This window comes from Xiphophorus maculatus, chromosome 19, assembly GCF_002775205.1.
Source record: "Xiphophorus maculatus strain JP 163 A chromosome 19, X_maculatus-5.0-male, whole genome shotgun sequence".
Taxonomy (NCBI): domain Eukaryota; kingdom Metazoa; phylum Chordata; class Actinopteri; order Cyprinodontiformes; family Poeciliidae; genus Xiphophorus; species Xiphophorus maculatus.
In genome coordinates this window covers 1331738-1344343 of record NC_036461.1, presented here as the reverse complement: position 1 = coordinate 1344343, position 12606 = coordinate 1331738, and the positions used below count along the sequence as shown (strand labels likewise).

The following is a 12606-nucleotide window of genomic DNA, read 5'->3' as shown; positions in this document are numbered from 1 at the left end:
TCATTTAATCTATTCAGTTTATTTCTAAAGCACCATTTAACAACAAAGTTTGTCTAAAGTCACTTTACAAAAAAACATAAAAATCTAAATCGTAAAGAGCAATGTGTGATCAGCCAGTCCGCTCAGACAAAACGAACTTTTGTCTCTTTTGTTTGTGTCACCAAACATCAAAATGAGTCTCTGGAGTCTGTTTGGGGCAAAAGGCTGCAAGAGGTAAAACTAATAAAGTTAGTTATAAAGCACTGGACAAATTAATCTGCACAAATTATGGAACCAGATCAGAAACAAGTGAACCGAAAATGTCCAAAAGTCAAATAAAATAAGACAACAAACTGGAAATACTGTTTTTATTTAATTTTTAGAAAATGTTTTTGGTTTTTTCCCCAAATTGAGACATTGGCTTCCTGTGATTTTACTTCATACAAATATGAACTTTTTTAAGCTTCAGATGATCCCGTGGATCTAACTCTGTTTGCAAACACCTACAGCAGCTTTACAAGTTTTAACAAAATTACTGAATGGAAAATAAAAATAAACATTTAGCTTTGACAAATAAGCCACATTTTAACAAAAATAAGACATTTTTAAAAACACTGAACATAATTTTCATAAACCCTTGCTTCTCTGTCTTGCTTGTCATAATTGTAATTCACCAAATGTTTGTGAGTGACGCAAGGGGTCAAAAGGTCAGTGAGACAAAAGAGGGAACATGGTGGGAGTAAAAGTGTGATGCTGGCAGAGCGTCTCGTCCTGCCCTCTCCGTCACGAGGCCAGCAGGTTCACAGTGGAGCACAACATAAATTAAATTAAATGTTACTAATGCAGCAGACAAAGATCAATATCAAAAACAGTTTTCAAATTAGGATTTTATTTATTAAAACGGAAAATACCATCTAAAACAATCTGGTAATAATAAATAACCCCAGTGATTTTTCTATGTGCTTCCTTCCAGGTGAGTTTTTAAAGATTTTTACCTTAATAAATTAAACCATTTAAAACTGATTTCTGTAGTTTTGTCAGATTCCAAAATCAGTTTCATTTGAATTATTTAAAGGCAATAAATAAAGCAAAAACAGTTAAAAATATTTTTTCACAGTACATTCCAACCTGGAGCTGTAAGCTTGATCAGATTTACTAAATTACTATTATTTTACCTGGTTTCCGTTCAAATGTGGCAATAATACTCCCAAAATTGTTGTCTATTTATGATTTTTCTAAATTAAAAAGATTACTAAAAGTGTGAACTGCAGTTTTATTTACATGTGTAACGTGTAGATTATGTTTTTACACAGGTTTGGATATTTTACACCTGGATCTTTGGTTGTGTTGCTCTCTGTCGCCCCCTGCTGTGCACCTGGCGTGATAACGTTCTCACCAACTAAAACGACAGAAAAAGTCTTTAACAACTGAAGCCCTCTGGCGCCACCTGCTGCTCGAAAAATCACAACTGCGCCACAACAACCATTCAATAACATTATTACTAAAACAGCATCAAATAAACAGTCTGTAAAAACAGGAGGAACTTCAACATAAGGAGGAAATATTCTAATGGGAAATAACAAAAGCAAATTAATATAAGAGCAATTGGAAAAATATGTATAACTTCTACAATTTTTTTATCAAACAAAACAAATTAATCAAAATAAAATGTAAAATTATTCTACGGTGGGCTGGAAAACAATGCATGCCGCACTTTTTAGATCATCAATTTAATCTCACAGTTATGACCATTTCTAATAGTTAGAGCTTGAATACTTTTGTAAGGTATTGTTTTTGTCTCCTTTCCAGCATTTTAACAAAAACAATCAGATCTGTGTCTAATATGTGTTCATAACTGTGTAGTTTTCATCTTTTTGCCTTGTCTATTGTGCATCTCATTTATTTTATTATTATTGCTTATGTTTAAAGTGTGTTTCCACTCTGCTGATACATTAGGATTTCCCCTCTGAGACACAAATCAAGGATTTTATTCTAAACAATACAACGGATTCATATTTTTTAAAGGATTTTTATTGTAAGCTTCCTAAGTTCACACTGTTTCCTTTTTGCTGGGTCCATTTTAACTGGCCGTTACTTAGCAGCAGAAGCCATGTTTTTGGGGTGACATCATGTTTTGTCGCTGGTGCTGCATTGGTTTGCCCCCACATGAAGCCCTGCGTCAGATTTTTGCAGCGGCTGTGAACGTAAGAGGGGAGCGTCACGCTGGAAACAAATACCAAAATAAAGATCACGTGTTGGCTCCACTTTCTCTTTTTTCTTTAATGGCTAGAGAGAAATACCGCCCTCTGCTGGACGACAGAGATATGGCAAAAATACGAGCGCCTCCGGACTAAACCATTCAGCAAACCAGAGGGAAATAAAACAGAGTTTCCGTTTATTTGTAGGTAACATTGTGGTCTAGTTTTAGAATATGAGTGAAAACAGTCTAGATGAGTTAAAGTTGAGGCAAAAATTTAGTGAGGCTTTTTGTCTTGGCGTGTTTTGGCCCCCGCGTCCTGAGTGAAAGTGGGTCGGTCCAGTAGTGAAGGCGAAGCTGCAAAAAAGAACGATTTGTTTTCAAGGAGAGGAAGAAGCGTCGCCGACATCCAGCGCGGCCGCATCGCTTCAAACAGAAACGGTTTGAACATTTCTAACTGCTCGCTGCCCTGCCGGCCCGCCATGGCTCTGTGCGGGGGTGTCGGAGCCTTGGCTTTACCCAGCGAGCTCATCGTCCACATCTTCTCCTTCCTGTCCGACCGGGACAAGCTCCGGGCCTCGGCCGTGTGTTCCCGCTGGAGGGAGTGCCTGTTCTACCCCGCGCTGTGGACCGAGCTCAAACTGCGGATAGGCGGCGGCGGCTGTAACGGCTCCGGTTCCGATGAGGCGGCCAAGCTGGAGTTCCTCATGCGGAAGTTCGGCTCCTTCGTGCGGGAGCTGCAGCTGGAGCTGGTGGAAGGAAACCTCAGCCCGCTGAGCAACGACCCGACGGCCGCCAGGATGGAGCAGCCTCCCGGCGGCCAGGAGGCGCCCCAGCGCTGGAGGGACGCCATGGCCACCTACTTGGACCAGGTGTTGTGTGTGTTCACCGGCATCCGCAACAATAGGTAACATACACCCGCAGCTTCAGAGAGACGTGTGCTGCTTTGCGTTACATCCTGAAAACTACCTGACATTTATTAATTGTTGAACATTTTGAGCTTTAGTGTAAACAAACTCAGACTTCAGGGTGTTACGTAATCATGTCATGTCTGTGCGGACGGCAGTGAAGTTGGCTTCCGATTCGTAGCAGAGGTAAAGGGCTGTTTCACAGTTTTTAGGAAGTCAGATATCTATTGTAGATCAGCTCTGTTTATTGAACCTGGACTAGAAAGTTTCATACTGTTCTAAATATGCATATTAATCTAACAGAAATACCTCTAATGTCATTTTATTCACGCTTCACCAAGTTTTGACTTTAATGGTCTTAAATTAGGATGAGGTGTTAAATCTTTTATTTTCTGCTAAATGTAAAACTAGTCCCTCCATCAAGGAGCCCGACGCACATTTTGCTAATCTTTCATATGTTTGTTTTCATAATCAGCAGGTCAAAAACCGAGCCTGAATTATTTGATGCAGATTCTTTAAAATATAGTTTATGAGAACATAACTTAGCTGATTATAATTATTTCCAAACAGTGTCTAAAACGTTTGCTTGGACTGGAGAAAGGGACATTTTTATTTATCAATTAATCAAATATTAATTATTAATGTAATTACTTTATTGCTCTTTAAGAGGGAGTTAAACGTTCATATTCTGTCCTGAATGCCAATATTTTCCCTGCTGACATTTTTTAAATGAACATAACCACAATAATGTCCAGTTTAAAATGTTCCTTTAAATTACATTTGATGTGACTTTTAATTATCAGCATAAAAAGATGAAATATTTCTTTACTTAATCCAACTATTATTACATATTATTAATGTGTTTTCTGGAATCTTCATAAATACAACCAGTTTCCAGCTCTAGGTTTTTAACCAGAGCTAATCACCATCCAGCTCTTTTAAAATCAGTGAAATACCCCTTTAATGAAGCTGTGAATCAGACACCAACTTCAGCATCGTTGACGGAATTCATCTGCAGACGTTTTTATCTCATCAGCAGTCCTGCCTCTGCTGGGTCTGTTGGTGTGAAGAGGTGCGTGTGTGTGTGTGTGTGTGTGTGTGTGTGTGTGTGTGTGTGTGTGTGTGTGTGTGTGTGCGTGTGTGTGTCAGAACCAGCAGGTACAATGCAGTGCTGCAGAGAGCCTTTGTTGCCTGTGACCTGCTGATATCAGCACACACACACACACACACACACACACACACACACACACACACACACACACACACACACACACACACACACACACACACACACACACACACACACACACACACACACACACCACAGCAGGTCCTGATGAGCTGCTGTGGGTTAGAGCCCACCTGAGCAGATTACACCGATAATCTGGATGAATAATCTGCGGAAACTTTCCTTTTCATGTCAACTTCTTCTCCTACGTTCTCTTTCAGGCTCTGCAGGACTTTCTAGCAAAAACAAGGCCCCCATTCAGACCTGCTTACTTTGTCTAGGCCACGCCAACATCTGTTCTGTTGTTCTGCTTTTGTTTTGTCGTTTAGCAGCTTCTGTTTATCGATTATCTGCATTTTTAAACCTTTATGCTACAAACCAATCACTGGATGATATTCTTCTATATTAGGATGGCCTAGTTAAAGTATTTGATGATCAAACCTGGCTGTCTTACAGGTAGCATCGAAAGAGGCATCAGTTGGCTTATTTGATCTTTGACCTTCTCAGTTTAATTTGGACTAATTGTTTTTTATCTCTTATTCTATGAATTAAAAATGATTTAAGAGAAAAAAGTTTTGAATCCACCAGTGAATGAATGAATCACAGATTATCGTTAAACTGCATTAAAGTCGACGTCGTTGCCTGATGCATTTATGGACCAGAAACTGTGGGACTTATTAGTTTTGAAGCTGAGAGTAAAACAGATTCTCAGTTGATCTCTGATCCGATCCGATCCATCTGGTTTCTACGGGTTCTGTTGCCCATTTCTAGACAACCCGTTTGCTGCTTCCTGGTTTCACAATCTAGTAAACAAAGTCTACGTCGGCAGCTGCTCAGGAAGTGGCGCTCTGCCTGGCGGGTTGACCTCGGTTCATGCAGCCATCTTCCAGACGCCGTCATGGGCGATGTAAACATTGTGTTGAGGTGAATGTCCTCTGATGCCCTTTGACCTTTGCTGCAGCTCACATAGAAGAGCTGAACAAAGTGACACGTTATTTCATGTTGACATCTTAACGAGTTTGGAAGTTTGGAAACATCGACGCTGCATCTCGCTTCTGACCGACTGTTTGCTGCCATAACGCAAACAGAACAAACCAGGTGGTAAACCAGACGGTAAACTGATCCTCCACCTGTTTCCCACCAACATGACGACTCGTTTTTGTCTTGTTCTCTGCAGAAACCTGCAGAAGCTGAGTCTGTATGGAGACACCTTCATCCTGCAGCAGGACGGACCGCTGGACATGTCCAGCCTGCAGCAGGTCCACCAGGGGGAGAAGAAGATCAACGAGTAAGAGCAGAGCAGCCGCCATGTTGGCAGCAGTATATGACTAAGTACAGGCGGTAAACCAGACGGTAAACTCCTGGGTCAGCTGGCGGCAGGGCTTTGTCTCCTGTGGATGTGGAGGAACTCCGGTCCTCTCCTCGGGGATTCAGTCACATCCTGCTTTGACTAGGCCGCTGCAGCAGCTTGATTTTTGTTGTGATCAGACCGAGCTTCAGCTGATGGACAGTTCAGAAATACTTTACGGCTGGTGGCGGGGGAGGCAGGAAGTTTGGGCCCCATGACGAAAAATGAAATTGGGCCCCTGCTGATGCCGTTGCTCCGTCCGGAGCCGGTCTGACCCGGTCTGACCCATGGAAGCGGTACCGTCAGGACTCGGCTGCCTTTGGCCCAGGACTAGAACAATATTCACTATATTTCAGTAAATTTAGTTGGTTTTCTGTGTTTTGTATCTGATCAGCTGATACTAAAGCTCAGATATTGGTATCAATATCAGAAGTGAAAGAAGTAGATCAGTGTTGTGATTAATTAACGATTAATTGATAAATCATTAACTGGAGCATACAGACTTGAAATAGGCCATTTATTGAAAGAACAACACCTAGAGCCACAACTGAACCAAAACTACAAAAAATCTACATTTAGCTTTTAAGATGGAAGAAACTGTCGTTGTTTTAATCTGCAGAATGTGGCAGGTTTCAAATCGATTTATGGTCAGAATAATTGATTAGTGAAGTAATGGTTGCTGATTTGAAGTGACCTGTGACCTCTGACCTGCAGGGTCCAGCAGCTGTTCATGGAGCTGCTGTCCAACAGCCGCCAGCTGCGCTGGCTGTCGTGCAGCTTCATGCTGGGTGTGGCGACGCCCTGCTCCCTCTCCTGCCTCTCCAACCCTGCAGCCGAGACGCTGCAGCACCTCAGCTTACTGGACCACCAGCTGGGTCAGTATCCGTCCGGTTCTGACAGCTGCAGAGCTGGATGGGGTCTGAGCGGCGTGCTGACCGTCTCGCCTGTTCTCCGCAGGCCCCCTGGTATCCCCCTCAGAGCTGGACCGGCTCTCCAACCTTCACTCTCTGGCTCTGGATTTCTGCGACTTCACGCCGGAGCTCTGTGGTCTGCTGGCATCGCCGCGACGAGCTCCCCTGCACCGCCTGTCGCTGCTGCTCAACGGCGCCGCCCTGGAGTTCAAACCGCTGGAGGGCACGGCCACAGAGGACGACTGGAAGGCGCTGGTAAGTCGGCGCCGCAGCAGCTGTTGCTGTTGACTCCAGCTGGTTCTGACGGAGGCTCCCTGACGCCGCAGGTCCAGGTCAGCGCCAACCTGCGCGTTTACGTGATGGCGCTGGAGGTGGACAGCTCGGAGCTGCTCCGCGTCCTGAAGCCCAGCCTTCCTCTGGAGCGCCTCCACCTGGACAGCTACAGCACGCTGGTGACGGACGGCGCCCTGGAGCTCATCTCCCAGCAGTACAACAGAACCCTGACCCACTTCCTGCTGCTGAGGGACGGGCCCGGCTTCCCCGACCTCAGCGTCAACCGCAACGAGGATCCGCTGGTGCTGCTGGCGTGGCGCTGCACCCAGCTGGCCGTCCTGGTGATCCATGGTGCGTTCAGGGACCGTCAGCAGGTTCCACAACCTCTGCTTCAATCTTTACCAGGGAATAGAAATGCTTTGTTCTAAATATTGATATTGTTTCAAGGTTATTGATCAGTTATTGTTGGTATTGAAACTAAAACCTCACTGAGACTTTATGAAACATTCGGTTTATTATTTGGATTATCTGATGATTAATAAAAATAATCCTGAACGTTTGTGTTTAGGTTGAAAAACGGAGCTGAGATTTTAAATTTCTCCTGAAAAATTCTGAATTCAGACATGAAACCGTGTAGAACCCGGTTCCTGGTGGTTCTGGTCCGTGTTAGTCCTCCAGCGTCCTGACCCCCCCCCCTCTCCGTCTCCTAGGTTACACCGTGTGGTCCCATAACTTGGTGGCCATCTCCCGCCTGCGCGGCTCCAGCCTGCGCGTCCTCACCGTCTCTGAGGAGAGCGTGGACTTCGACCCGGACCAGTCCCTCTACGTGGAGGGCGACCCGGTCCACAACCTGGTGAAGGAGGTTTCTCTGGGCCTCGGCCGCGTCTGGCACCCCTGCCTGGACTCTGCCGTGGTTCTGTCTGAACCCAGCCAACACTTCCACCGCGAGCTGCGCGCCTTCAGCGCCGGCATGTAGCGGCGCCGGACGGACCAGACCAGCTGGGAACGCAGCAGACCCGAGTAAACCATGCAGAGCTCACACTCACAGGATCGGCTTTTATTTTAGTTTTTATTTCTGATCATTAAATTTGCTTCAGTCTTTTTTTTTCTTTTTTGTTTTTAATTTAGAAATTGGAACAAATTCCTTCATAAAACCAGATCTTTAACTAGTCAGCTGAAATGACTTTGTCCAGTCTGGGCTCATGTAGTCAGGTCTGATCCAGTCTGGTCTGATCTGTGCTCGGCTGATCCGGTCTGATCCAGTCTGGTCTGATCTGTGCTCGGCTGATCTGGTCTGGTCTGATCTGTGCTCGGCTGATCCGGTCTGATCCAGTCTGGTCTGATCTGTGCTCGGCTGATCCGGTCTGATCCAGTCTGGTCTGATCTGTGCTCGGCTGATCCAGTCTGATCCGGTCAGGTCTGATCTGTGCTCGGCTGATCTGGTCTGATCCACAGTGGCATCAGTTCTTATTCCATCACCCTAACACCCTGCGGAGCCTCTGTGTGATGTAACTCTGATCCCTGTCAGTTTTTTGCCCCCCCTGTGTGTTCTCTGTTTGTTTACTTCGTGGTGACCTTTCACCCCCATGTGTTTGATCACAGATGCGTTGTAATCCTGCTCAGACGCAGCAGGCTGGTGATGGAGGCCAGGCCGACTGCTGCAGCTGCTTTTTGTTTCAGGTGGGGGTGTTATGTTTTATGATCTGACTGGTTATTGAATGTGTTATTTTTTGGTATTTTAAGGTCAGAGGTCATTTCTTGGCGTGTCAGGCGGTGTTACAGAGAGTTTTGTTACTTCCTGGCGAGCCTCCAGCTGATCAGAACCATCTGATGTTCTGATTTTAACTTTCACAGCCGGCCGACTAAGTTCTGGCTTTATTCTTGACGAGTCGGGTTCCCGGCGTGTAAAACTGTTTGGACCGGGCCGGAGCAGCGGCTGTGTTCTGCAGGCCCGGTTCTGAAGAGCTGGAACGCTGAATGTAAGCTGGGCTGAGCTTCATGCATCACGGATTCCTTCCTTTATTTTTTCTGGAACCTGCAGCACATTAATGGTTCTGGTTGCGCCACCTCAGGGTTCGGGTTCGGGTCGGGTCGGCCTGCGGCGCCGCTGATGCTGATGAGTGGGATGTGCAAAACAATCACTTTTCTTTTCCTCTTATGTCACAGTTGCCTTGGAAACGGCTCCACGTTCTCCGGTGTAGTAGTTTAGCTGTTGTTGTGCGTCTGGCCATCTGATCGGACACTCCGGCCTGGTCCGGTCCGGTCCGGTCCGAGGCCCAAAGAACCTAATCATACATTTGTTTTCAACGATTAAGGTTGACGGAGAGACTCCGCCCCTCTGACGGCGGGACGTTCTCCTACAGATGTCTTCAGACTGCAGAGATCCAAATCTGGTTCTGAACTTCCAGAACTTTACCGGCTGCAGAAAAGTCCCGGCGCTAGCAGCAACCGGGCCGTGGTTGCCATGGTTTCCAGCTTGGTCTGGTACCTAGACTGAACGAAGCGCTGCACACTGACGGCTCTGGATGGTTGCCATGGTGCTCTGGTATCAGCTGGGTGAAGGAGGTCAGAGGTCAGCGTATTCTCCTCTCCGTTTTGTCAGAATCTGATTTTTGCAGCTTCGCTTTCGCTTCCTGCTGCGGTCGGCTCAGACAGGAAGTCAGACTGAGTGAAAATCAGTTCCTGTCGTTCTGTGAGAGCAGATCAGTGCCGACGGCCCGACTCGGCCCGACTCGGCCCGGTCCGACCGGTTCTGGGTCCAGCACAAAGTATTCTGAAAGGAGACAGCTTGTGGAGTCCCGCAGGGCTCACAGCTCGGTCCTTTGGGTTTGGGTTTGGCGATTCTGGTTCTGGTCGGTCCGCTCCGATCCAATCCAAACTGCTGTGTGCCTGTAAAGTTAGTTTAATCCCTTTTTGCAGTTTTCTGGTGCATCCAGTGGGAGTGTGTTTATGTGATGCGTGGCTGAGAGGAGACCTGTGTGTGTGATGAAAGCGTTGCCATGGCAACAGGAACGGTTGGCTCTCAGGGCGCGAAACGGAAACGATCTCAGGCCTGCTGCTCGTCTGTGTGAATTACTCCGGACCCGGTTCTGTTCTGAGGAAGAACCTTCACTCACGCCTCAGTGTCGCCCCCTGGTGGCGGTTTCCTCCTCCTGCTCTCTGGAACGGGTCGGTTCTGGATCTCACAGGGAAACAAACCAAAGCGGAGCAGGAAGTGGAGGCGTGGCCAAGCAGAGTCCTTACCTCTGATTGGCTCTCAGGGTCCGCGTCATCAGGGGTTCTGGGCTCCCGTCTTCTTCTCCCTGTTTCTCTGTGAGGAGCGAGGCAGTGTGAACCCTAGGGGTCATGGGGTCATGGGGTCGTGGGTTCTGGCTCCATGAAGCTGTAAACTGATTTAGCTGCTAGGAAAGAACATTCCACATGAAGGACGGGGGGCTCCTTCCTAAATAATATCTATAGACAGATGATGCTCGCTATATTTTTTACCCTGAGTTGTGTGTTTGTGCAGCAGGTGGCGCTGTTCAGAGACGATGCGTCTTCCTCCTTTAGATCAGCTGATTTCACGTTTCCATCCAGACTGGGGGGGTTATCGTTCTGACATGTTGACCTGTTAAACTGATCCAGGAGTTATTAGGCGACCGTTACCGCGGTGACAGTCGCCTCTGTGTCCTGTGTGTTACATGGAGCAGATGTCAGGCGGGTGTGGCGTTGTCCAATCAGAGAGCTGGCCTCTAACTCGCTGTGTCCCTCTGCTGGACCCGCTCAGAACCAAAGTAGCAGACGGTCGGATCTGCAGGGACGCCAGATTTTAAGTTTCCCGTCTCTTATCTCAGATTCCTTTAGCTTGAAGCTGAACCGGCTCCTCCTACAGAAGCTCAGGTCAGAAGGAGCGTGCAGAGAGCTGGACTCATGCAGGAATGTAAATGTGAGAAAACACTGGATGTGCAGCAGAGGAGCTCCTCATGCGACCCGATGCTCTGGCGCGTTAACCTCACCAGCGGTTCTGATGAAACTCCTCTGGACGTTAAAGGAAGTCAGAGCCAGATCTGCTTCTGGCTGCTGAACCAAGTCCTGATGGACTGGAGAGCCAAACGTCCGGTCAGGCGGCCAGGCCGGCCTGCTGCCCAGTCCAGCATCACAACTATGCAAGAGGAATGCGTTTAATCCAAACTTTATTTTTCTGTTTTTATATTTGCTTTCCATTCTCTCGCCATCACAGAGCAGCAGTGTTAGATGTGAACTAAGAGAACGTGCAATGACAATACTTGGCCTTACGATGATGATTTCTGAGATCTTGTAATCATTTTAGTCTGAAGATGTTTTGAAGTGTGACCAGCCAACCCGGCGGCGGCGGCGGCGGCGGCGGCGGCGGCGGCAGCGGGTCGCTCTTGGTCTCCGTGAGACCGGCTAGACGGCCCCCGGTTCTATTGTGGTACGAATGTTGTGCATTTGTTTCAGATCAGGAAAAGTTTGCAATAACAGCAGTTTTACAAGCGGCCACAAGGGGCAGTGTTGACGGCGCCCGGCTGCGCCTTTAGAAAACCATAGAGGAAGAAATAGAAACTATATAAAGAGATGAATATATATGAAGTCCCTCAGTGCGTATTTGTAACGGTATCAGCGACTCATCGTGGTTTTTCCTCTTATGCAACTCTTGTCCGGGTTCAGATTCTGAACACGAAGTTGATTCTAAAACCACACAGACTTTGTACATCAGACCCCATGTTGTTGTTGTTTTGGCTTTTATTTTTGCAGAAATGGTTTTACTCTGAGTGTAACTTCCTGTGTGACTGTTTGCTGATGTAAACGCTGGGTTTCTCCTTCCTCCTCCAAGCGGAGGCGCAGACCTCCTGACCCCCGACCTCCAGAACACACAGCTGGACCCGCCTCACACACAAATCCACCCAGTCCCTCTGAAATCTGCACAGATCAAACTTTGAGCTCCAACAAATGAATCTGACCTGAGAAGGGTGCAGCTGGTTTCAGACGTCCCAGCTGGGGGTCAGGGGTCGTCTCTCCTTGCGGGGGGGGTTTAATGGGGAGGCGAGGGGGCAGCAGGACCTCTGAACTGACCGGGGCGGAGCAGAACGGACGGTCGGCCTGCTGACTGTTGATTGGAAATGATGCTGAATGAATGATTCTCTTCTTTTAGTCAGTGAATAAAAACATTAAAAAGTCGCTTTGCTCTGTTTGTCTTTTACTTTAAATCCTGGATAGAAACAAAAGTTTCACTTTATTCATCTGCAGATGATGTAGTTTATAGTTTGATAAGCAGTTGGATCCCGTTCATATCCAGAGACAAACAGAACCCAGTCAGGATTGATTCTGAGTTACAGTTTCTGAAATTCAGAATCTGAATTTCTATCATTAATCTGATCTGGTCTGATTTCTATCTTCTGCCAGAACTTTGTGTTTCCAAATGACTGAATTACAAAATGTTTAAGAAAAACATCCCGTTGACTTCAAACTGATACAAATTAGACATAAAAAAGTTAATACTGCAAACTTAGTCACTCAGTGACCTCAGAGTAATTTTTTCCTCTTTTCTTGAAGAAATGAACTTTTATTTTCCAGGTTTGTCTCTGAAGTCAAACTACAGCAGGACGAATTTCCAACTCGATGTTCTGAAACACGTCAGACTGCAGCTGATCTTTCACAAAGGAAGCAGTGAAATTTCAAACAGGAAACAGGAAGTTGGTTTAAAAGTTTCGAAGAGACGTTAGTAAAATCGTGAGAAAAAGATTTTTGTTCTTCAGTTTTTA

General features: G+C 46.4%; 1 protein-coding gene across 1 annotated transcript; it reads left to right on the top strand.

Annotated features, from left to right (window-relative positions):
• Positions 1-2025: 2025 nt before the first annotated feature.
• Positions 2026-12022, top strand: fbxo33 (F-box protein 33). Its single transcript, XM_005812664.2, has 6 exons — positions 2026-3083; positions 5490-5600; positions 6375-6535; positions 6618-6826; positions 6898-7195; positions 7555-12022. The coding sequence occupies exons 1-6, from the start codon at positions 2659-2661 to the stop codon at positions 7818-7820; spliced, it is 1470 nt and encodes a 489-aa protein (XP_005812721.1). The 5' UTR covers positions 2026-2658; the 3' UTR covers positions 7821-12022.
• The last annotated feature ends 584 nt before the right edge of the window (positions 12023-12606 follow it).

Coding starts and splice junctions, on each gene's coding strand:
- fbxo33 (XM_005812664.2), top strand. CDS start 2,659: ATGGCTCTGTGCGGGGGTGTCGGAGCCTTGGCTTTACCCAGCGAGCTC. Junction 5,601..6,374: donor GGGGAGAAGAAGATCAACGA/GTAAGAGCAGAG, acceptor TCTGACCTGCAG/GGTCCAGCAGCTGTTCATGG. Junction 6,827..6,897: donor AGGACGACTGGAAGGCGCTG/GTAAGTCGGCGC, acceptor CTGACGCCGCAG/GTCCAGGTCAGCGCCAACCT.